This window comes from Canis lupus, chromosome 27, assembly GCF_048164855.1.
Source record: "Canis lupus baileyi chromosome 27, mCanLup2.hap1, whole genome shotgun sequence".
NCBI lineage: Eukaryota > Metazoa > Chordata > Mammalia > Carnivora > Canidae > Canis > Canis lupus.
The window spans coordinates 24,696,782-24,723,279 of NC_132864.1; the positions used below are offsets into that span (position 1 = coordinate 24,696,782).

At 41.4% G+C, this 26,498-nt stretch overlaps 1 protein-coding gene across 4 annotated transcripts in view; it reads left to right on the forward strand.

Moving 5' to 3' along the window:
• The window catches only part of CORO1C (coronin 1C), a 76,927-nt gene that overhangs the window by 14,175 nt on the left and 36,254 nt on the right, over positions 1–26,498 (forward strand). For 2 of the 4 annotated variants that reach the window (XM_072802944.1, XM_072802947.1), the window contains exon 2: positions 14,278–14,477. In XM_072802944.1, the coding sequence (XP_072659045.1) occupies positions 14,283–14,477 (195 nt within the window). In that variant the 5' untranslated portion in view covers positions 14,278–14,282. Of the gene's footprint in view, positions 1–3,071; positions 3,091–9,928; positions 9,975–14,277; positions 14,478–26,498 lie in introns of those variants that run through there. The other 2 variants (XM_072802946.1, XM_072802945.1) reach the window with 2 other exon arrangements.

Below are 26,498 nucleotides of genomic sequence, written 5' to 3' on the forward strand. Positions count from 1 at the left end.
AGGATAAACTTGTGTCTTACATCTAAGCCAGAGTTTTCCTTCTCTCTGTTCCCTTGAAACATTGTCGGGAGTATATGTTTACTTACCGCCCAGGGTATAGGGTATTAAAAAGGGAAGACAGATTATTCAGTGAAAGGTGATTACTTTGTCTTTTGACATTGCTAGTTTTGCCTATGACCAGCCCTATGAGAATGTTCATAAAAATGTCTTTTTTTTTTTTTCGATTTTATTTATTTATTCATGAGAGACAACGAGAGAGAGGCAGGCAGAGACATGGGCAGAGGGAGAAGCAGGCTCCATGCAGGGAGCCTGATGTGGGACTTGATCCTGGGACCGTGGGATCACGCCCTGAGCCAAAGACAGATGCTCAACTGCTGAGGCACCCAGGCGTCCCAAAAATGTCTTTTAAAGACCCCCAAAAGATCTGGGAGTCCAGTAATTTCATTTCCTAGTACAAGTATAATGGCAAAGAATTGTTAGAATTTTATACCAAGAGTAACTTCATCTGACTAAGCGGTAGAAACAGACTTAACAAGTTTGAACAGTCATACGTGGTGTGCTTTTTACCAGTTGTTGATAAGAGAAGTAGGTCATTGGTATAGAAAGAGTATTTCAAAACACATTCATCATTAATTTTTTAAGTGAGATTGCTGGGTCAGTCATGTTTGTAAAAGTTCTGCTGTTGATATGAGAACTCTTGGGATTAATTTGGCTCTTTGATGAGAAGAGGTTCAGCTTCTGAGATTAGTCTCCTGTGGTGCACTTGAGGGAGATGGCAGCAGCCTCGAATCTGATCCATAGTGTTCTTCTGGCAGGTAGGGGGCCTGCCTCTGTCTCTGTGATGGAGGTTTCTCACGCAATTCTTTTTCAAAGCTCCAGGATGGGGAGAGGTGGTTGTATATAAGCAGATGCTGGTGATAAGCAGCAAATTGGAAGAGTATGAGGGATAGTAAACAGATTATCTTTGTATATGATCGTAGGAAAAGAATCTGCTTATTTTGATGGTGCAATAACAAAAATATATTTCTATCATTGAAAAGCCAGAGATGACCTCTAAAACCTTATAATCTCGTGATTTAGCAACTGTAATATTTCTGTAATGTCATTATTTATTATATCTTAAGTGAGTTACAGGTCCTATTAGTGAGTGCATCTTTTAGTTAATAATGAGTTTCTCTAGTGCAAGAGAGAGTTAATTTGAAAATTTTTAGTTTTTGAATTTGGGACCTTTATATGTTGGTATTTTGCTGTTCATATGCTGATTACCTTTTTTTTTTTTAAGATTTATTTATTTATTCTTGAGAGACACAGAGAGAGAAGCAGAGACACAGGCAGAGGGAGAAACCAGCTCCTCATAGGGAACCCGATGTGGGACTTGATCCTGGATCTTGGGATCAGGCCCTGAGCCGAAGGCAGACGCTCAACCACTGAGCCACCCAGGTGTCCCTCATGTGCTGATTCATTTCTTTTTTTAAATTTTGGCTTTATTGAGGTATAGTTGACATGAAATTGTTAAGATGTTTGAAGTGCACCTTGTGGTGATTTGATTTATATATATATATTTTTAAAGGTTTATTTATTTATTTATTTATTCATGATAGATATAGAGAGAGGGTCGGAGAAGCAGGCTCCATGCCAGGAGCCTGACGCGGGACCCGATCCTGGAACTCCAGGATCGCGCCCTGGGCCAAAGGCTGAGCCCACCCAGGGATACCCTTGATTTATATTCTATAGCTCATTTCATTTCTTGTCAGACTTCATTTTTAACAGTCATTTTCATAGCTTCCCCTTCTACTTCAGGTCATCAGTGACTGTTTATGTAGATGTCAGTAGTCCTCAGTTTCTCTCTGTAGCAAGTTGGTAAAATGAATACAAAATTGCAAAAGATGAAAGAGTTCTTTGCTTAGAAAGCTTTAAAAAGTACAAACCTGTTCATTTTACCTCACCTTTGAGAAATGGTCCTTGATATAGATTTCTAGCTTTTTACCCATGTCTTTTTGTGCTGGTTTCTTAGACAATAGAGTGCATAGTCCTCTGGCATTAAGCCTAAGGGTTTTCAATCAGAAGTAAAGATTTGCTTCTTTTGGCATATTTAATGCTGTTTGTCTCTCTGTCTTTGAATGTTTACAGCCAGTTTCTATATTTTATAAAATGTGAGCAAATGCAGTTTCAAACTTAAATTACACAAGCAGGCTATGTGGAACCTTGAACTGTCGAAGCAGCACCCCCACAAAAGATCTCTGAGTGGCATTATTGGCTGATGTGGGAAAGCCAAATTGTATGTGTGATGGGGAGTTTATCATTGAAAAAGTATGAAAGTTCATGGGGGTAGAAGGTTGAACTGGCCTGTACTTTGTGGTTCAAGGTCATTGTGTCTCTCCAGAAAAGTCTTTTATCTTTGGTCAAGTCACATAATGTTTCTGTGCCGAAAATGAAGGTCCTGGAATTGATGAGCTTTGAAACCTTTTCCACTCCAGGCTGCTGTGAGGAGTGAGCCTGGATGCTTCTTGGTGGATCTTATTTGTGCGTGTGTGTCTGCCCTGCCCTTCCCCTCCCCCCCTTCTCTCTCTCTTTCTCTTCTCTTCTCTTCTCTTCTCTTCTCTTCTCTTCTCTTCTCTTCTCTTCTCTTCTCTTCTCTTCTTTCTCTTCCTTTCCTTTCCTTTCCTTTCCTTTCCTTTCCTTTCCTTTCCTTTCCTTTCCTTTCCTTTCCTTTCCTTTTCTTTCCTTTTCTTTTCTTTTCTTCTCTTATTCCTGGAAAGATTTAAAAACTAAAATGATAATGGATCATTGAATTGAAACAAAGCACATTTATAATTAATGCCTCCTTCTTGGCATTCTGCCTATTACCTGGATGAATAATGGTAATGGAAGGAAACTACTTGGAAGGCAGGAATAAGGATGAATTTCCCCCCTTTGTTCTTACCATTCTTGATGTCATAATAAATTGAACCAACATCAAGGTTGTTCCATACTTGTAGTCAGTTGTCTTAAGTGGTCAGCTATTTTTCTAGAGAAAAACCATTTTTTCCCCAGCACCTCAGTGTCATTAGGGGAGTTCACATCTCTGAGCCATAGCTGCTGTGTAATGAGGTCTGTTGTGTATCTGACTTTCTGTTGTGCTTTTAAAGAAATGTAGCATGTGGCCTTTTTTCTTCCTTTTTAAAATTCTTATTTATTTATTTTTAAAGGTTTTATTTATTTATTCATGAGAGACATAGAGAGGTACAGGCAGAGGGAGAAGCAGACTCCCTTCAGGGAGCCTGAATTGGGACTAGATCCCAGGACCACAACCTGAGCCAAAGGCAGACGCTCAACCACTGAGCCACCCAGGCGCCCCTTTTTTCTTCTTTTTTAAAACAACTTCTATTAAAGTAGGTAAATTAGGCATATTTTTTTCTTGGAATGTGTCACATATGAATCTGTTAATTAAGGAATTGGATGCAGTGAGAATGATTTGTCAGATGAATTTGAGTGTCACTGGTAGATTTTTGTTTAAGAAAAAACAGGGCGCCTGGGTGGTTCAGTGGCTCAGCATCTGCCTTTGGCTCAGGTCGTGATCTCGGGGTCCTGGGATCTAGTCCTGCATTGGGCTCCCTGCAGGAAGTCTGCTTCTTCCTCTGCCTATGTCTCTGCCTCTCTCTGTCTCACAGGAATGGATGAATAAAATCTTAAATAATAATAAAAAAAGAAAAGAAAATTCAAAACAGCTCAGCCGGGGATCCCTGGGTGGCGCAGCGGTTTGGTGCCTGCCTTTGGCCCAGGGTGCGATCCTGGAGACCCAGGATCGAGTCCCACATCGGGCTCCCGGTGCATGGAGCCTGCTTCTCCCTCTGCCTGTGTCTCTGCCTCTCTCTCTCTCTCTCTCTCTGTGACTATCATAAATAAATAAATAAATTAGTTAAAAAAAAAATCAAAACAGCTCAGCCATCTCATATCCAGAAATGATGAATGTTGAATTTTTGTATTTAATCGGAGCACCTCCCATATTTGCTTTGGGTGTGTGCTCTCCTGTGAATGTGTATTCTACATAGGCTTACATATTCTAGAATGAACTCTGACATTCTTAAAAGCAGTTTTAACTTTTTGTATTGCCATTTAAAAGCTGATTTTTAGGACATATCCTCATCTGCGATCTTACTTGTCAGTTTCTCTTAAATAATGCATCCAATCTCTCCCATGTTGAAAAGTGCCTGCCATTAAAGCAACAACTTAGAGGGAACATGCTCTTTCCCTGTTGGGATATTCTGGAGTCTTCCTGCAGTTGGTGCTGGCTAGGGAACACTCTGTGAGCACTGGAGTAATTGATGCTCTGGAGTAGTCTCAGCAAATGTGCTGGGCAGGATTTTACTACTAGTAGGGGTTTTCCTGTATGTGTTCCTAGCAGGATGTGTTTCCTTTCATATGAACCATAGAAATACATCTGCTGGAATCTTTAAACAGATAACTTCTCAATAAACAGGAAAATGTCAAAATTGTGGTAATTTTTTATGAGATTGATGGAAGTAGAGAATAGAGAAAATGTAGTAACATTTACTCAGGTGTGTTGAGTGTATTTTATTTGGTACCATTACAGTATAAACACCCTGTCTTGTCTACATTTTTTCATCCTAACACCCAACACATTTCTTGTATGGCCTATGGAATAAATTTTCTAGGTGTAGCTTGGCAGGACCAGAAGACTACACTCTCGTAGAGGTTGAAGATTATTAACTGGCTGTAAGATGCAAATTTTATTCTAAGTATGATTTTTAGCAAACTTTCCTCTAACACTTATAAGTTTGGGGCACATGGGCGGCTCAGTCGGTAGAGCATGTAACTCTTGATCTCAGGGTTTTGAGTTCAAGCCCCATGTTGGGTCTAGAGATTACTTGTAAAATCTTTAAAAACTAAAATAAGTCCCTAAACTATAGAGATAGACCTTATTTTTAACAGCTTGTTCTTGGTTAAGATGATGACCCAACATGTAAAGAAAATTTTGTGTGTGTGGTTTTTTTTTTTTCTTCCTTAGATAAACTGTTAAGCATTGGAAATGTCAGTAGTCAGCTTTTAGATTTTCTTTATTTGAAGCAAAAACAGGAGTATATTATCAACTCATTAGAAATCTTCGTGGAAGTGTAAATTTATGCAGCCACTATGGAAGTTCCTCAGAAAATTAAAAGTAAAACTACCTTATGATCCAACAATTCCACTTCTGGGTGTTTATCCTCATGTTCATTATAGCATTATTTATAATAGCCAAGAATTGGAAACAACCTAAGTGTCCTTCACAGATGAATTGATAAGATGTGCTGTTTATTCTCTCATGAATAAATAAATAAAATCTTTAAAAAATGCAGGGGAGTTGAGAAGTTGAGATAGGTCTTTTTTTTTTTTTTTTTCCTTTGAGGGGAAATTGAAGTATAGTAAGTACCATGCTGAGGTATTTATGAGGAGAACATAATTAAAAAAAAAAGATTTATTTATTCATGAGACACACACAGAGGCAGAGATACAGGCAGAGGGAGAAGCAGACTCCCTCCAGGGAGCCTGATGTGGGACTCTGGATCATGTCCTGAGCCAAAAGCAGATGCTCAACTGCTGAGCCACCCTGGCATCCCACTTGACAGATATTTTTAAAAACATCTTTTTGAGATATAGGGTTGATTTTTGAACAACATGGAGGTTAGGGGCAGTGACACCCTGCACAGTCAAAAATCTGTATATAACTTTTGACTCCCCAAATACTTTATTAACACCCTACCGTTGACCAGAATCCTTACCAAGAATAGAGTCAATTAACACATATTTTGTATGTTATATGTTATATTCTGCATTTTTACAGTAGAGTAAACTAGAGAAAAGAAAGTGTTACTAAGAAAATTATAAGGAAGAGAAAATACATTTACAGTCCTGTACTGTATGTATTGGAAAAAAAAAATCAGCAAGTGTACCCATGCAGTTGAAACCTATGTTGTTCAAGGGTCGACTGTAATTCACATATCATACAATTCACCCATTTAAGGCATACAGTTCAATGGTTTTTAGTATACATATTCACAAATACGTGAAACTATCACCACAGTCAATTTTAGAATATTTTCATACTTCAGAAAGAAACTCCGTACTTGTTAGCTGTAACATTTTATTCCCCTGTTGTCATCTCCCTTCCCCTACCCCCCACCAAGCAACCACTAATTTACTTTCTATATCTGTCAATTTGCCTATTCTGGACTTCAATGTGAATGGAATCATACTATGTAGACTTTGGGGATTGAGATTTTGTGATTATATCAGCATAATTTTAAGGTTCATCCAAGTTGTAGCATATATTACTACTTCATTCCTTTTTATTGCTAAATAATACTTAATTGTATACCACATTTTGTTTTCCCATTCATCTAAAGGGTATCCAGCCTATTGGTTGTTTCTACCCTTTGGCTATTGTGAATATGCTGCTAAGAACATTCATGTACAGATACTTGAATACCTGTTTTCAGTTCTTTGGGGTATATTTCTAGGAGTGAATTTCTGGGATCTATGGTAACTGTTTAATCATTTCAAAAACTGCCACCAGTGCTTTCCAGAACAGCTCTACCATTTTATATTTTTCACTAGAAGTGTATGAAGGTTCTCATTTCTCTGCATCCTCATCAATACTTGTTCTGTTTTTGATTTTAGCCATCTTAGTGGGGCATGAAGTCGTATTCTTTGTGGTAGTGATTTACATTTCCTTAATACTAATGATGTCTAGTATCTTTTCATGTGCTTATTGGACATTTGTATATTTTCTTTGAAAAAATCTATTCAATTTCTTTGTTCCCTTTTAAATTGAATTCAGTTTTGGTTGCTTAGTAGGGGTTGGGGGAGGGGAGATGACACAGGGGAATAAAACGTTACAGCTAACAAGTACAGAGTTTCTAAAGTATGAAAATGTTCTAAAATCTGTGGTGAAAGTTTCACATATTTATGAATACATATACTAAGTTTCTCTAATTGAATTGTAGGAATTCTTATGTATTCTAGATACAGGTGCCTTATCGGATACATGATTTGCAAAAAATCTCTTGCATTCTGGGGGATTGTCTTTTCACTTTCTTGATGGTATCTTTTGAAGCACAAAGGTTTTTAACTTTGAGAAAATCCAGTTTATCTACTTTTTATTTTGTTGCTTGTGCTTTTGGTTGTGTCATATCTAAGAATCCTTTGTCAGATTCAAGATCATGGAGATTACTTCTGTTTTCTTCTAAGACTTTCATAGTTTTAATTCTTTTATGATTATGTCTTTGATCCATTTTTTTAAAAAATCATTTATTTATTAATGAGAGACACAGAGAAAGACATAGGCAGAGGGAGAAGCAGGCTCCATGCAGGGAGCCCGATGTGGGACTCGATCCTGGGACTCCAGGATCATGCCCTGGGCTGAAGGCAGTTGCCAAAACCACTGAGCCATCCAGGGATCCCCTGATCCTTTTAGAATTAATCATTTTATATGGTGTGGGTCAGGGTCCAACTTCTTTTATATGTGGCTATCCAATGGTCCCAGCACTTTTTGTTGAAAAGACCATTCTTTCCCCATTGAATGGTTTTGGCACCCTTGTTGAAAATCACTTGACAGGGGCACCTGGGTGGCTCAGTTGGTTAAGCATCTACCTTTAGCTCAGGTCATGATCCCACGGTATGCTTCTCCCTCTGCCTCCTCCCCATTGCTCATCCTCGTTCTCTCTCTCTCTCTCTCTCTCTCTCTCAAATAAATAAAAATCTTGGAAGGAGGGAGGGAAGAAGGAAGGAAGGAAGAAAATAAATCACTTGACCAAAGATGTATGAATTTATTTCTGGACTTTGAATTTTGTTCCATTGATCTATATGTCTATCTTTGTTCTTCTACCTCACTGTCTTGATTTTCATTGCTTTGTAGTAAGTTTTGCAGTCAGAAAGTATGGATATTCCTAATTTGTTCTTTTTCAAGGTTGTTTTGGTTATTTTGAGGTCCCTTGCAATTCCATATGAATTTTAGAATCTCTTAATTTCCAGTTTGAGGAGTATTGTACTTTTTTTTTTTTTTTTTTTTTTTTTAAGTAGGCTCTATGCACACTGTGGGGCTTGACCTCACAATCCTGAGATCAGGTGTCTTATGTTCTACCAACTGAGCCAGCCAGGCTCCCCGGAGTATTGCTATCTTAATGTTAAGTCTTCTGATCCATCAACACTGGATGTCTTTTCATTTAATTGTGATCTTCTTTAATTTCTTTTAGCAGTATCTTGTAGTTCTCAGTGTACACGTTTTTTACCTTTTTGGTTAGGTTTATTCCTAAGTATTTTATTCTGATACTGCTGTAAATGGAATTGTTTTCTTAATTTCATTTTCAGATTTTTTAAAAAAGATTTATTTATTCATGAGAAGGGGGGGGGCAGAAACATAGGCAGACAGCAGACTCCCCACAGGGAGCACAATGTGGGACTTGATCCTGGGACTCTGGGATCATGCCCTGAGCCAAAGGCAGATGCTCAACTGCTGAGCCACCCAGGCGTCCCTCATTTCCAGATTGTTAGGAGTGTATAGAAATAGTCGATTCTTGTGTTTTGATCTCTTATCCTGCAACCTTGCTGAACTTATCCTAATAGTTTTTTGGTGGCTTCCTTAGGATTTTCTATATGTAAGATCATGTCATCTGTGTACAGAGATAGTTTCACTTCTTTCTTTACAATCTGAATGCCTTTTATTTTTCTTGTCTAATTGCTTTGGCTAGAACTTGTAGCACATTGCTGAATAGTAATGGTAAGATTAGACATTGTTGTCTGTGTCTCCATCTTGGAGGGAAAGCATCTTTCATCATTGAAAATTGTGTTGTGGGAATTTTGTCTTGTTTGGAAGTTTTGTTTTTGTTTTGAGTAAGTTTTCTTGTATTCCTACTTTGTTGAGGGTTTTTATCATGAAAGTGTTGGATTTTGTCAAATGCTTTATCTGTATGAGATGATTGATTTTGTTTTTATTCAATTGATGTTACATTATTTGATTTTCAGATGTTGACTCTGCCTTGCATTTCTAGAACAATCCCATTTGGTCATGGTGTATAATCCTTTTCATAGGTTGCTAGGTTTGATCTAGTATACTGTTGAGGATTTTTGCATCTGTATTCATAAGACATATTGGTTTCATTTTCTTGGGATATATTTCTTTGATTTTTGGTATTAGAGTAATAATAACCTCATAAAATTAGTTTGGAAGTGTCCCCTCCTCTTCTGTTCTTTGGAAGCATTTGTGAAGAATTGGTATTCTTTAAATATTTGATAGGCTTCAGTGGTGAAACCTTCTGGACCTGGGCTTAGTCAGATGTTTTTAATTCTTCTTATAGGTGTCATTCCCTTCATTTTATAGAAGAGGAAACTGAAGCTCAGAAAGGTTAAATAATTCACTAATAAATGGCAAAACAGGGATCTTAATCCGAATGGCTATATGTCAAGTTCTAGGATGGTAACAATAGCTGACATTTACCACGTAAATAGCTGACATTTACCTCATAGTTATGTGTCTCTAACCAAACAAGGTGCTCTGACGTATTAATCTCCTGCTACAATCCCCACATCAAGTGCTTATTTAATAATAGCTTCATATGTATTGTACCCATTTTCGGATAGAGAATCTGACACTAACTTGCCATACTGAATCTTGGCCAGGAAACAAATGATACAGCTCTGCTTCTCACTCACGAGGCTGTCTGACTCTGGAGCCTGCCCTCTTAATTGCTTTTCTCTATTGTGTGCAGTAAAAGCAACTGTGCCACATGTGGGCGGCTGAGCCCAGGACAGGTTCGGCCTTGGATGTGAATGGGCTCACACTGCCCTTCAAATTCCACTTGGACATACCTGGCTCATTCAGCATAGTGCTGTATAAGTACTACTGCCTTTTCTCACTGTGCTATGTAACTGACACTCTTCTCTTTGGTTGTAGCAAAAGAACCTGTATATCATTTTGATTCCATGTGGTCAGGATAAAAGTTGTCACTGTGAGTAATATAGAAATGACTTTTAAAGGTATTTTAATGTGGACGTCAGCCAGCAGATTTACATAATGTCTTTCAATGAGGACATTCAAAGCACTTTTCATGTTTATATTAATATTCATATTGTTGGTGAGATTAGATGGTATCTAGCCTATTTGTGTAAAGAGGAAAAATTGTCTTCATTTTTTTTTTTTTTAAAGATTTTATTTATTTATTCATAGAGACACAGCTAGAGAGAGAGAGAGAGGCAGAGACACAGGCAGAGGGAGAAGCAGGCACCACGCAGGGAGCCCGACATGGGACTCAATCCCGGGTCTCCAGGATCACACCCCGGGCTGCAGGCGGCGCTAAACCGCTGCGCCACTGGGGCTGCCCTGTCTTCATTTTTTACTTAAAGGTCCTCTTCAGGGGCATCCTGGGTGGCTCAGCCTTCGGCCCGGGGCGTGACCCTGGAGACCTGGGATCGAGTCCCGCATCCGCCTCCCTGCGTGGAGCCTGCTTCTCCCTCTGTCTGTGTCTCTCATGAATAAATAAATAAAATCTAAAAAAAAAAAAAAGTTCTTTTTCAAATGTCCATTCACAATTCAGGGGAGGCACAAAAAGCTGACCTGATGCCTTGTGTGGGTGGAAGGGCCCATTGAGTGGTAGAGCTCACAGAGGCAGGTGAGGTCTCATTTCCTGTAGAGTGGGTGAGTGGTATCCAGGCTTGGCAGCTAGTTGTTTTGGGAGCCCCAGGAGCAATGGCCCAAGGCTTCACTGTACAGACCCAGATTGTCAGTGGTACCTGCTCATACCTGTGCTCACCTCTGCTAGGTGTTGTTTTATCCAGAGCCAACAGCCTGGCTTCTGCTGAGGCTGGCTTGGGGCAATTGCGTGATCGTGCAGCACTGGAAGGAAGGTATCTGAATATCTAGCTGCTCTTTTTAAATTTTTTTATTTATTTATGATAGTCACAGAGAGAGAGAGAGAGAGAGACAGAGACATAGGCAGAGGGAGAAGCAGGCTCCATGCACCGGGAGCCCGACGTGGGATTCGATCCCGGGTCTCCAGGATCGCGCTCTGGGCCAAAGGCAGGCGCCAAACTGCTGCGCCACCCAGGGATCCCCTAGCTGCTCTTAATGTAGGCTTTTAGTCAATTTTCTCTGCAGCCTGTTTTCCACATCCCTGTCTAGAGACATACAGCTTTTCTCTGAGTGCTCTTGGGATTTGCAGTGGGCCTTGGCAGGCATCCTTTTGTGAGCCTCTCCTCCTGGGGCACTCAACTGAGTGCAGAACATTCACACTTCAGTCAGTCACATTGCATTCTGTATTCCCAGATTTTCTTGTCACATTTACTCCTTTTTTTAAAATATATATATATAGGGATCCCTGGGTGGTGCAGCGGTTTGGCGCCTGCCTTTGGCCCAGGGCACGATCCTGGAGACCCGGGATCGAATCCCACGTCGGGCTCCCGGTGCATGGAGCCTGCTTCTCCCTCCGCCTGTGTCTCTGCCTCTCTCTCTCTCTCTCTCTCTCTCTGTATGACTATCATAAACAAACAAACAAATAAATAAATAAATAAATAAAATTAAAAAAAAAAAAAAGAAGGTAGTAAGTCAAAACAGGGGTTGGGAGGAGATAAGTAAAGAAGTAAGGAAGCCAAGAAAGAGAAGAAACCATGAGGATGAAAAGAAAGGACAAAGAAAAGGATAGAAATGATAATTAAAAAAAAAAAATATATATATATTTTAAGTAATCTGTACACCCAAAGTGAGGCTCGAACTTTTACAACCCTGGGTTAAGGGCCACACTCTCCACCACTGTGCGAGCCAGGCACCCCCACATTTGCTCCTTTGTAGGCTTCTTTCCAGCGTTCTTTCTCTGTCCTTTCATATTACCTACTTTTATTCCTTTACTGGCATTTTATTAGGATTTCAGAAAAGAGTGGAGATAAATATCATTTGTAATTTTTAAAAAAAGATTTTATTTATTTATTCATGAGAGACACAGAGAGAGAGAGAGGCAGAGACATATGCAGAGGGAGAAGCAGGCTCTATGCAGGGAGTCCAATGCGGGTTGAGTCCCAGGACTCTAGGTAGGATCACACCCTGAGCTGAAGGCAGGTGCTTAACCTCTGAGCCACCCAGGCGTCCCTCATTTGTATTTCTTTTGTAGATTACCTCTTCATGTCCTTTGTATAATTTTCTATTGGAATTTTCATGTTTTGAATCTGTAAAAACTTTATATATGAAATAACAATAACAACTCTTTTTAACATACGGTGCAATCCTTCCTTTCGTCTCTGTTAACTTTTGAAACACTCACTGGAAGATACCAGTGGGGATTCCAGTTTTTACTAACTTGTACAGATGGTTGTATAGGGAAGTGGATCCTGAGACCAGCTGGTTGTACATTGACTTTTGTATGGATGTGATTTTCTTTTGGTTTTCACCACCTCATGGAAGCTGTCTTATCCATTCATGTTTGAGAAATATTCATACTGTTTCACAAATGAACAGACTCTGGCCAAGTGGAAGCAAATCATTTGCCATCTTCTTCTACCAGATACTCTAAATATATGGTCCTGGTAGTCAGCTGGAAAGGTCTGGCAACAGCTGGGCTGAGGAACACGGGTGCTCAGCTGCCTGCCAAGCGTTTGTTGCCTCAGCCCAGCCACATGCCCCAGGCTTGGAAAGAGGCCACTTTTGCACATGCCTTGGAAGGGTAGAAGGAGGCTCTGGCAAATATAAATGATCTCCCTCTGCATTTACCAGTGGGCCCAGAGCCATGAAGAAGACAATCAGAGGGAAGGAATTAGCAACAGCCCACCATGTGTCCTATTTGGCACAAGTAGACAGGTGTTAGCTTTCCTCTGTGCATGATGATCAGGAGTACTGGTTTTCAGCTGAATTGGCAGGTTTGACCATGTTCCATTTCCTCTTCTGTCTTCTCTAGGCTCCTTCTATACTAGCCAATATGAACAGAATGTCCTGCATATTAGCAGACAGGAAAATTATATTGGCTGCAGTCTAGGAAACCTGGATTAGGTGAGGTCTGGTGATCCCAAACCATGAAGCTTTCATGCATATGTCTCTGGGATACCTAGTGGAATTTGGAGTCTGAAGTGACCCATGAGGAAGCCCAGGAACAGCAGCTTGGTGTCACTTCCCCTTTCCCCAGTCCCCTACTTACTTGGGAAATGGCTGTGGTGAATGATCAGCTCTGACATGAAAACCCATCCTGATTTTGTTTCCCCTCCCTGAGTTTTTCCTTTCCTCTGACTACTACTGCTGTAATCATTCTGGAACTTTCTCAGACTGGTTTACTCCCATAGTTCAGCCAGCACCTTGCTTCTAGCTTCTTCTATCTAATATGCCCAATATGAGGGACTCCTGGGTGGCTCAGTGGTTGAGCATCTGCCTTCCGGCCCAGGGCGTGATCCTGGAGTCCTGGGATTGAGTCCTTTGTCAGGCTCCCTGCATGGAGCCTACTTCTCCCTCTGACTGTGTCTCTGCCTCTCTCTCTCTCTCTCTTTCTGTGTGTGTGTCTCTCATAATAAATAAAATCTTTAAGAAATATATGCTAGTTAGACCTCTTGTCATCCTAAATAGTAGCACTTTTATCACAATCTTTTTATTTAAATCTTTGCTACTCTTCTAAGATCTGGCTTTTGACCTTTCTGTTGCCTTAGATTGCTGTTAGCCCTTAGCACCAGAAGTCTTGTTTTACATTGCTCTGATATTATTCCTATTCCGGAAGGCTCTTGAAGACAAAGATTGTTGCTTATGTCTCTTGAATTTGCCACTACACGTAGCCGGTCTTATGGAAACACTCGTAAGCAGGCACAGTCCTCAGCAGAGTGCCAATATCTGGGGAAAATGCTTACATACTGAAAAAAGTACCTTGGCAGACTGAGGAAAAAGCCATAGTATCATAATTTTTGTGGGGGATTTGCTTTAGCTTCAAATTCACCAGATAACTTCACTTTGGAGTTTCCTTATCTATGAAAGAAGAAGGTTGGAGTGAATTGTCTTTCAGCTCCCCCACCCAACCCTGAAAGGCTAATTTTCTTTCATTCTTTGCCTTGATCTTTCTCCTGAAATTAAAACTGATGAGCAGTTTCTGGATCTTGAATTAGGAATTTTTCATTTCTTTGTAATTCTTTCCCTGATGCATTTTGCAGTTTTCTCTGGGTATGTGCTGCTAAAGGAAATTTGGATTTGCCATTTGGCTACTTTTTAGGAGAGTAGACAAAATGCTGTATCATTCTGATTTTTTTCCCCCTTGGATTAATGTACTACTTTTTGCTCTTCCACAGACACAATGAGGCGAGTGGTACGACAGAGCAAGTTTCGGCATGTATTTGGACAAGCAGTGAAAAATGACCAGTGTTATGATGACATCCGGGTTTCTCGAGTGACTTGGGATAGTTCCTTTTGCGCTGTCAATCCCAGATTTGTTGCCATAATCATAGAAGCAAGTGGGGGAGGAGCGTTTCTTGTGCTCCCTTTGCACAAGGTAAGTAAACTGACTTACTATTCTCTTGGTAATCTTGATTTATTTTATAATAGATTGACTTTGGGAATTGACAGTTTACTAAGAATTGTGTGATTATGGAGACCATTAGACTGATGTTACTGAGGTTTAGTTCCACATGCTTCACTAATCACATCAGTTTTTCTCTAACCGAATCATTAAATAAAATGGTGAACTCTGTTCTGGGTGTGCCTTCCCTGGATGAAGAGATTATTATAGCGATGCTATCTATGAGCATGGGCAGGCACAGGCATTTTATGATTTGCTTAGTAATCATCCACTTTTCACAAAAGTTTTTCCCAAAAGTGCAATTGTTAAAGTAAACAGGATTTTTTTTTAAAAAAGATTTTATTAGCACGTGCACTTGTGAGGGGGTTAGGGGAGAGGGAGGGGAAAAAAGAGTCTCAAGTAGACTCCACGCCTAGCTCAGAGCCCTTCACGAGGGGTTGATCTCATGACCCTGAGATCATAACCTGAGCCAAAATCAAAAGTTGGACATTCAACTGACTGAGCCATCCAGGCACCTGAGCAGAGATTTTTAAGTTAATCTTCTTCCTCTTCTCTTCTTCTCCTCCTCCTGTGAAGTCATAAAGACTGAGACTTACTGGTTTTTTGAATGGTAAGTGGGATGAGACCTTAAGAAGATGTCCCCAAACAATGCAGGTTTCAAGTATGGACTAGACTAAATTTCAGCATAGAATCTAAGCAATGCAAATAAGTGGTAGAAATAAAGGATCTTTACTGAAAATTGTTATATGTGATCTTCAACCTTACTGGTCTTCCCAGTCTCCTGACTTTATTCTTCCAGAGAGCTCTCTCCAATATGGGGGAGAACATAGATCTGTGAATTTCTGACTGTTCTTGAATATTGTAGACAAAGCTTAGAATTTGCTTTAACAGGAAATCCCAGGATGGTAGATAAGTGGAGGGTGGGACGGAGGGTGTGAAAAGAGAAAGAGTAAGCCTGGAAAGAATCATTTTCTAGTTGGCTTCTAGGAGGAAAAATAAGTTTGGTAGGTCCTGAGCTCTAATGATAAGGGCTCAGTACTGGTGAGGATGCAGGTGTTGGGTCACATTACAGCTGTTTCCACTCTGCTGAGGACATTGGGTCTCCATGTGTCTGAGCCATGTATATTAGGGGTACATCTTGTCATAATGGACCGTGTGATTCTGAAAGTGGTTACAGTAAAGTGAGTTTCTGTCAAAATGTTGTTTCCCATTATATTTTGACTTTTTTCCCTTGGGAAAACTCCCAGTTCCCCTATATTTTACTTCCTCTCGGATGCTCATGACTGACTTATTTTAACATCTGATTTTTACTTCAGTGGCCAGATTGATGTGATATTATACAATAGGACCATCTTACTACAGAAATAGTAGATGGATGCCTTTGGGGAACAAATTTGATAAGTGTTCCCACATACCTTTTTACTGGCAGAGTTGTTGGTTATATTTTAAAGGAGAATCTTTTCATGAAGTCGAAATTTAATTTTCTACTTGGATACTTTTCTTTTAAGATTTTATTAATTTAAGAGAGAGAGAGAGAGCACAAGCAGGAGAAGTGGCAGGCAGAGGGAGAGTGAGAGGCAAACTCCCCACCAAGCAAGGAGCCTCATGTGGGTCTTGATCCCAGGACCCCGAGATCATGACCTGAGCCAAAGGCAGATGTTTAACCAACTGAGCCCCTCAGGCGCCCACCTACTCGGATACTTTTATTTCTGTGGAGAAAATGCAGGGACAATAATACATTACAGTATTGTAACTGCTTACCTGATTCTACAGTGGGAGTTTGAATTTAATGTCAATTGCATGTGGTGGGTTTTACGGTGGCCATCTGAGAGGACACCTCAGCTTGTCAACTGAGATCAGGCACTGGAGCACCATGATGTGTTTTGGGAGTTTGAGTTTTTATTCTATAGATTGAGGGATACATTTAAGAATGACTTACTAATTTATTTATTTTGCTTCAAAGCCAGTAAAGCCCCAAATAAACTTTTGAATGGCTAATCTACCTCTGAGTTCAGATAGTTCTCTTCAAGTTCCACATCCACAGAAGGCTCTGTGAATCCATTTTGGTTTTTAAAAACCACAGAAGCTTTGAGTTTCATTTATGTCATTTAAGGGAGACCTGTATGTAGTTCCTGAGCCACCTGGATCTTAAGATTTGGTTTTCACTTGTGTTAGTATTTTGTTCTTTTGCCAGTTGTATAGGAATTAAGGTATAAGAAGTTGCTCTAAAAATTGCCATGTTGGGAAGAAGCGGTAATTTTTGGAGGAGGTTCTAGGGTCTTTTTCCCAGACTATAATATGGTCTATGAGGCTTTGCTCCTTAAATATTAATTTATTTTGGGGACGCCTGGGTGGCTTGGTGTTTGGGCATCTGCCTTCGGCTCAAGGTGTGATCCTGGGATCAAGTTCTGCAATGGACTCCCCGCAGGAGTCCTCTCTGAGGGAGACTTCTGCCTGTGTCTCTGCCTCTGTGTGTCTCTCATCAATCAATAAGATATTTTAAAAATATTAATATTTAATGTTAATATTTAAAATATTAATTTATTTTGGAGGAGGTGACATTGGCATAAACTAAGCCCAACCATTAGAAGTACTTAGTGTTAATGAGTTTTATAAGTGATGGGTTCACATGTACTGTGTGGGATTTTTGTGTATTAAAAGTGTCTATATTTTTGCCCTTAGGGTCAGTGTGGCATAGAAGAACATGGGTCTGGGAACTGGGGAGCCTAGTGGGACATGGATATCCTTCCTATATCTTTAGTCTCTTGACAACTTTGAAATAGTTTTATAATGAGGTGCTGCTTTGGTTTAAAGCAAAGAAAAACCAAGTTCCTACATATAATATGAAGTGATGCTTGAAATTAAGATTGCAGGAAATGATACTCTAGGTGTATACTGGGCTCCAGTATGTGTTGATAGCAGTCTGGGATTCCTCTAAACATGAACTGTAGGAGATGGCCATGGTTTTTAATAACCTCTCAGAGACTTCTATTAATGTCTCCCCTGCCCCCTTTTTTTCTGGATACAAATGGGCAGGTGAGTTTTGGTGATGCTTTTGGAGCTCTCTGTACATGTTAATTTTGAATATGCATGTATTGATCTTAAGATACGTTGTGACTCTTCGTTAAAGGTTTCTATTTGCAAACATGGCCTTCTGTGAATTTCTCTTCAAAGCTCCTTAGCGTAAGCAGTAAATTGGGCTCATTATTGCTACTTCATGAGGCTGTGGTTAGATTCTGGGGAAAATTGTGATCTCTATAGACTTAAAAAGGAGAGTAGTAGGGACAAATAAGTTAAAACACATACATAGCAAGAAGCAATCTTAGGAATGAATGTATATTTATTTTAAGTGTATGATTTGTGAGGTTTTCGTTAAGGTTTTATTAGGGAAGGTGGGATTGTAGGAGGTCACTGCTAGAGGACTACAGAAAGTACTCAGCTCTGAGGTGGGGTGATTTAGATTAGCACACGTGGTTCAGGATCTCTTTTGTAATGCTCCCATCAAGCTGTGGCATGCCATGCTGTCATGACTTTCAAGGTGTGGCTTAATACATTTTCTTATTATTTGGTCTTTCAGAGGATGAATAATAGCAGGCTTGCAGAACAGAAGTTGGCTTTGTGGTTTTGGCTGTAGGGATTTTTCCCCCCACAATTACACAACCTGCTGCATATGGAGAGCATACAGATTTTAGCTCCCTGTGGTCAGTGTACCATGTGGGCACGAAGAAGCCTCCCCTCTGTGGAGCAGCTGCACTGGTGATGTGGGATGAGGCATTCCCATCGCTGTCGTGAACCCTGGTGGTTCATACACACCACTGTTTATGGGAAGGTTCATGTATGTGCATGCACATACACACTAAAGCTTCAGGTCACAGTGAACCTGTAAATCCCAACTTAAAACAGAGTGAGAGGAATTTGAATTTTGTGCTCTAGATCTCTTAACATTTACTTGGGTGGAGGATGCACATTGGAGGGCTCCTGTCTTCCCTCATTACTTTCTCCCTTCCTCCCTGGGCTATTTTTACTTCGGGTTATTGGAGTGATGGCTGATTTCATCCTCCCAGTAATGGCCTGTGAGACAGCTCTGCTCTGGGCCAGTGTGGGCTGGGTGTGGCCAGGCCTCTGTTTACTCTTTTGGGTCACTATCTCCTCTTCTTCTAGCTTCTGTGGTATAGTTGTACAGTACCTTCTTGTACACAGTTATGTTTCCCCCATTTGTTTAGGAACTGTTCGTGGGAATATTTCTGACATGGCTTTATGTCTGTGAACTATTTTTTCTTTCTTTTTTTTTAAGATTTTATTTATTTATTCATGAGAAACACAGAGAGAAAGAGAGAAAGAGAGAGAGAGGCAGAGACACAGGCAGAGAGGGAGAAGCAGGCTCCATGCAGGGAGCCTGACATGGGACTTGATCCCGGGTCTCCAGGACCAGGCCCTGAGCTGAAGGCGGCACCAAAGTGCTGAGCCACCCAGTCTGCCCTCTTTTCAATTGATCCTGTAGTCTTTGTCAACTAGGGTTTTCTGAAAGAATTCAATCCTACAGAAAATCATTTCAGTAAATATTTTCTTAGTTCTCTCAAGGATGGTACATGCTATGCCTTCTGGATGCATAGGAGAGAAATTAATTCATTACATAGATTTGCTGCCTTAGAATGTTAGGACTTAATTTTCTCATAGAACTGGGTGGATAAGAGCCACTTTTATAGTTTTTTCTGTCATGTTTATTGAAGAAGAAATCTTGATTCATTTCAGTCAGTATTCTAAGTACCTGTTCTTACTGTTCAGTATCCAACTCAGATGTTACCTCTGATTCACTGAGTCAGTGAAAATCATCTTTTGGGTTCCCTTAGCTACTTGTGCATGCTCATGGTACCACAAAATGTGTCATCACATTGCAATTTAATTGTGTTCTTAGCCACTTAACAGATAAGGGGAGGATGATTATAATTATATTGATCTCTAGACATTGACTTGGTTGGAGGATGCAAAACCAGATGGCTGCTTGTATGGTAGCTCTTGATAAAGGTTCTCCAAAATCTGGCCTTACTCCACTGTGGTAGACCTCCAGGGATCCCCACCTCCTTGTATTCATGCTGTAGTTTGGGTCCCTTCCACATTTAATAGTCCTGAACGATGTAACCACTGGGATATGGTGGAATTGATGGAGTGTGACAGCTTTTTTTTTTTTTTTTTTAAATTTTTATTTATTTATGATAGTCACAGAGAGAGAAAGAGAGGCAGAGACACAGGCAGAGGGAGAAGCAGGCTCCATGCACCAGGAGCCCGATGTGGGATTCGATCCCGGGTCTCCAGGATCACGCCCTGAGCCAAAGGCAGGCGCCAAACCGCTGCGCCACCCAGGGATCCCTTTTTTTTTTTTTTTTTAAGATTTTATTTATTTATTCATGATAGAGAGAGGCAGAGACACAGGCAGAGGGAGAAGTAGGCTCCACGCAGGGAGCCCAATGTGGGACTTGATCCCGGGACTCCACGATCACACCCTGGGCCGGAAGGCAGATGCTTAACCACTGAGCCACCCAGGTGTCCCTGGAGTGTGACTTCTGAGAGTAGGTCATGAAAGCATGTTGGCTGCCACTTTGTCTCTTTGGGAAGTACCATGTTTTGAGGACACTCGAGCAGTTCTGTGGAGAGGTCTATAGAACTTCCCGCTGTAGTCCATGTTGTCTCTTTGGGAAGCACCATGTTTTGAGGACACTCAAGCAGTTTTGTGGAGAGGTCCACAGGACCTCCTGCTGTAGTCCGTGTCAACCAACCAACCCTGTGATGGAGCTGTCTTGAAAGTGCATCTTGCAGCCCTGGCTGACACATGATTCGTGAGAACCCTGAGCTAGAACCACCCAGATAAGGTACTTTTGAACTCCTGACTCTCAAACTATGAGATAATAAATGATTAGTTTAAGCAGCTAAGTTTTAGGGTAATTATTAAGCAGTACTTGAGAACTGATTCATGTATTCTCAGAATGTAGCACTTGACTCATACTGTTAGGTCACACAATGCATAAATAAATTAGTTACTTACAGTGATCTAAAAGGCCTCTGGTAGTTTTAGGTGCCCTTTCCATATATATCTTAAAATATCTATACAGATATATAAATATATATAGGTATATAACAATGTTAAATAAATCTAAAATGGGGGATCCTTGAGTGGCTTAGCGGTTTAGCACCTGCCTTTGGCCCAGAGTGTGATCCTGGAGTCCCGGGATCGAGTCCCACATCAGGCTCCCTGCATGGAGCCTGCTTCCCCCTCTGCCTGTGTTTCTGCCCCTCTCTCTCTCTCTCTCTCTCTCTCTCTCTCTCATGAATAAATAAATAAAATCTTAAAAAAAAATCTAAAATGGATAATTGAGGGATTCTGTACAGTTACAAGAGAAAGTTATATGGCAAGATTTGTTTAACCTATGTTCTATGATACAGTCATATAACCTAAAAAATGTATTATAAGGTCATAGTCACTGTCTTATGTGTAACTTCAAATTATGTTAATGGTTTGGGAAGAAGTGTGGCATGTTAACATTGATGGTGGGACTGAAGGTGATTTTTTTTTTTCTGAAGGTGATTTTTATTTTCTACTTTATGATTACTGTGCTTTTCTCAAAATGTTTTATAATGAATTTATTACATGTAAAGGTTATTTTTTAAAAAGTATTATCAGTAGTGCTATCAGGGCATGTATAAAGAGCTAATTGTTCTTTAAACTTTAGTGAAGTCTAAAACAGTACTTTAAAAAAAGTCATATTTATTCATTCACATACTCCTTCCTTAGACATTTGAGTACCTGCTCTGTGCCAGGACCTGTGTTGGGTTTTTGCTCTTAAAAAGCTTTGGTAACAGTTGACCTTGATCTCTCTGATAGGGAGCTATGTGTGTACATAAAGTTCTTTTGACACACTGATGAAAGATGTGTTCCAACTGAGGCTCATAAGTCAAGGAAGATATCACAGAGAAGGTTCTATTGGAATTCAGGTTTCTCCTATATGTAGGAGCTAGGGATGAAACAGAAGAGGAGCCCAGCCAATTCGCTAAACTGATGAGTTTGAAGAGGTGCTCTGTTCTCAGGAGAATGGAGAATGAGGTGGGAGCTACATTCCCCCTCAGATACTAGGATCTTTGAGTGTGGAGATGAGTGTTTGGTGAAACTGGTCAAATGGGATGTTTGGAAGGATTAAGAGGGGGTGAAAATAGCTTTTTGGTAGAAACACCTTTTCTTTTGTCCTTTTAGTCCTGTTGCTTCCAGTGTAAATAGTGCAAAATTAGTGTTTTCCTTGATCATTTTATGGAGAAGAACGAGAAAATAAGCAGCACTGTCCTGCATTTTAGGATTATTGTTGTAACTGGATCCACAAAGCATCTTTCCTGTGTCTTCTTCAGGAAAAGGCAATGCTTTCATGTCATCTTCATAAAAATATGACTCCAAAATGACGTCAGAGTGTGCTTGGAGGGTCCCCTTCATAAATGGTCTTAGCTGTTGCATGGGTGGGCTTGCTGTCCTCCCTGTGTTCTGCAGGTGCAGGGATTGAAGCTCAGACTGAGTGATTGCTCGGGGCTGTGGGGTCTTTCATGCATTAGAACCTGGGCCTCTGAGTCTTTATTTGATTTGTACATGTATATTTTTGATTAACACTTTTTCCCCACCTAGTGTGAAAGATTTTTTTGATGGGGAGGGACATATAGAAACTGTGGTCTCATTGATACTTAATCCTTGGCATTCTTTCTCTGGGATTAGAAGGGTTAATAACAAAAAACACTAGGTTGCCAGGGCTTTGGCTCTGTCAGAGAATTATCTTAAGGTTTGGAAGGTACTGGGTCCATACTCTGCCTCAAGGAGACAGCCAGAGTGATGAAATTGCAGCACTTTGCATTATGGAGGGCTCTGCTAAAGCGCCAGGCACCGTGCTGATGAGTGCCTTCTTTTCATGGACTGGTTCAAAAGGAATGGCAGTCTCCCGATGGTGCTTTTCTCTGTGACAACCCCCCCCCCCCCGCCCCCGTGTCACTGCCAGCACCTGCTGGATTTGCATTGGCTGCATCTCCCCCTTACTCCCCTTACTGTACTCTGCTGACAGGCAATTTTCTTTCCCACAAATAGCAGTGCTCCAGTTTGGACAAGGGGAGCGGTGCCAGTAGCCCTTTGTACAGATGTGGGCGTTTGGCACACGGTCGCTTTGGTGTTACGGCAGGGAATTTTATTCATTGCCAGTGTCCTGATGTGTCACGGGATGCCCATTCACCGCCTCCTGAAATAGACGCTGTCTGATGCGCTGAGCACCTTGAACTGTCAATTGTATGGGCCGTGAAAGGCTGCAAGGCAGCGGGGTAGGGGTGGGAGGGATGCAGGGGGACGGCACCAGGTGCAGAACAATGACTTCCAAATTATGTCACGAGCTGCCAGCAGCACGAGCACTGCACGGCCTCATTACCACATGAAGTGCCACAGAAGGGCCCTTTCATTTTCTCCCAGGGACTGTTTTCCACAGTCCTGCCATGGGGGCTTTTAAGGGGGATACCCTGCTCACCCCCAGTTAACAATGAAGCACAAAGTCCTGGCAGAACGAACCTCACAATGTACCCTGGGGCTATTTTTGATTACAGTGAGTGGCTGTGACTCAGAGTGTGCCCTGGCAGATGCCGGCTCCCCCCTCCCCTCTGCACCCTCCTCCCCTGGAGATGAGCAGGCAGCCTGTCCTTTGTACGTTTCCTTGGCCGACTTCTCCTGCCGCTGCAGTTTACTGATATGTCCACAGCAGCCGGCCTGTAGGGCTGACAGGGCTCTGACAGTGGTTTTTACCATATATGGCCATCAGAACTCTGGGGCTGTCAGCTGGCCAGGATAATTTCCTTCCTTTGCTTTGATTGGCTGCTCAGCTCAGAGAATGGTGGGATCTGGGAGTGTGTGGTGAAGGGAAGCCACTGAGTCAAGTGCAAAGAACGTTTAACTCTTTGCTGGTTTTTTGGAGTGTGAGCCTGTGTAGAGTGTGCACAGGCAAGTGCTGCTAGCGGAAGCCCTCACCATGTAAACATTATAACCTAAGTCTGGGAAATCAAAGAAAAGCTTTCCGAACACAGATTACTCTGAAATAGACCCAAGGTTTGATGGGCAAATATCTGCAGTCCTGATTTGTCCAGAAGCCTCCTTTATAACCATATGTAGCAAATTTTCTGTTGCCAAGTTGAATATCTGTATGGTTAGGGTGGGACCTGAGTTGAATCCAGGGTAGGCTGAGCCGGAAGACTGAGTGATGGAGCACGTGTTGGCTTTCTTTAGAGGAACAGTGACTTGGGTTTCTGGCTGAGCTTTAAGTCATGAGTAAATGATACACTCTACTGAATTGGGTCTATACTTCCATCCTCCTGCTTGTTTTTTTTTTTTTTTTTTTTTTTTATGATAGTCACACACAGAGAGAGAGAGAGAGAGGCAGAGACACAGGCAGAGGGAGAAGCAGGCTCCATGCACCGGGAGCCCGACATGGGATTCGATCCCGGATCTCCAGGATCACGCCCTGGGCCAAAGGCAGGCGCCAAACCGCTGTGCCACCCAGGGATCCCCTTCCTGCTTGTTTATAGCTGCTGCAAGATGAGAATGGCCTCTGCCATGGAGCCCAAGGCATTTACCTTTTAAAAAAAGTTATATATTTTTCTGGTTTTCATCTCAACACTTAGGAGGGTGGATTTTTTTCCTTTTTTTTTTTTTTTTTAAGATTTTATTTATTCATGAGAGACACGGAGAGAGAGAGAGAGGCAAAGACATAGGCAGAGGGAGAAGCAGGCTCCATGCAGGCAGCCCGATGTGGGGCTCCATCCTGGGACTCCAGGATCACACCCTGGGCTGAAGGCAGGCACTCAACCACTGAGCCACCCAGGTGTCCCAGATTTTTTTTTTTTCTGAAGCTTGTGTGTAAACCAGTGCAAAGCTCAGACCAAAAAGGTTAGTAGCTCTGGAGCTCTTTGTCATTCACAGGAGGTCCTCAGGGGAGAAATCTACACGGTCATTTGCTGAGTACAAGGGGTTAGGGAACTGATTACTCTCCTTTCTGATTTGAAGTTGAACAATTTGTTTTCATTTCCTATATTTGCACTTAACGTCAGTAGTTACTTTGCTTTTCAGCTTTTGCTTTCGAGTGGAATTTTATTTTGATTAGTTTCTGCCTCACCTTGTGTTCCTAGCTTTTGCTTATTCTCACACCAGAAGTCTATGGAATTATTTGTCTGTAGCGATGAGGTTTTCACTTTATAAATTGTTAAGTTAGGACATAGTGTGTCTCTGCACACTGTTGCATATTTAGGTGTAGTTGAGCAAGGAAATGTTAACTTCCTCTGTTCTGCTTTCTGATCATGAAGTCCATAGTTTTATAGTCACTTCCCTCAGATTCTTAATGGACTTTTAAAATGGTATTAGACCCAGGTGTTAAAGAGAACCCGTGCTGCCAAGTAATTTGCTTGGCATTTTCTCTGTTGCTGTTCGCTCACAGGCAGGTGAGCCCTGTGCAGAGCTGCACTGCCTCTCCCTGGCAGGTCGAGGAGCTGGCTTACTTTACAGTCCTGAGTAACCCAACCTGTGTGTTTTATTCCAGGGTGCCTCCGCTTACCCTCAAGGTGGGTATTTTTGGTTCCTTTAAAGGAAAACCTCCACAGAATGTATTAGTCCTGGGTCAGAAGCAGTCACTCTCGGTGGCCGGCCTGTCCACAAGTCCTGTTGTGTGTGCCTCAGTCTTTCTAGGCTGCTGAAGAAATCCCTGTCATCACTTTGCCCCGGCCCATGATCGCAGACACCAGAGCTGTTCATGTGGCGCAACGGGGCCTGAAGAGATTTCAACAGAGCATATATCCACATAAATAACACTGATACAAGAAAAAGGAAGTTGAAAAAAACTTCGGTAGGCATTCTTTTTGGACTCCTTTGAACTCTACACAGTGTGAATGGAGCCACTATGCTTGGGATGAAAACTTTTCCCTTGCTTCCGAGCACGTTTGACTTACCATTCTCCTTGCCGAGAGTTCAAGAATTTTCAGTGTATTGCTCCAAGGCCAGTTAGGAGTCATTATCAGTGCCTCACAAAAGATCTTTTAAAGTATGGACAGAATGACAAAGTTAGTGAACTTGGGGGATATAAAGTGGTTTTGATCAGCATTTTTTCCTAAAATAAAAGCTTATATAAAGTAAGGATGGACAGTTTGGAAAATCTTGGTCTCTTGTTCCTTGAGTCAGGAGAGGGAGGGACTTTTCAGGCCTTTACATCCGAGGTTGGTGAAGTCAGTCTGGATAATAAGGACAGGGTATAATGATGGATTGTGAAGCGACTGAATAAGATGACTGCAAGTCAGAAGCTGGTTAAGGCTCTGGGACGCTGCTGTGCAGGACTAGATTGGGGGGGGGGGGGGGCAGCCCTGGTGGTTCAGAGGTTTAGTGCTGCCTTCAGCCCAGGGTGTGATCCTAGAGACCGGGGATCGAGTCCCACGTCAGGCTTCCTGCATGGAGCCTGCTTCCCTCTGCCTGTGTCTCTGCCTCTCTCTCTCTCTCTCTCTCTCTCTCTCTGTGTGTCTCTCATGAATAAATAAATAAAAATCTTTTTTTAAAAAAAAAGGACTAGATGAGGGGGACGGTGTGGGCTGTGGTCAGAGGCCGCCCCCCGGAACAGTCTGGGTGTGCATGACTGAACTCTGGGTTGTCAGCTAGAAAGACGTCTTATGTGGAATACTTGGAGCCTCTTAAAGGGGAATACTTTATTTGACTAGTAAAATAAACACATGTCACTTTTTTATACCATGGAAGTTTATTAAGTTGTTGGAAACCTAGGTTATTGTGAAAAAGAGTGAGCCTGCCGAGTAAAGTGCTGTGTGGCTTTAACAAAATGGTACATTTTGAAGGACCCATTAGAGGCTCCCATAAGCCTCAGTTTGGTAGCATCTTCAGCATAATATTGAGCAAGCTAATGTGTGGATTGAACACAGTTATCCTGTGAGGGGTGGTTGTTA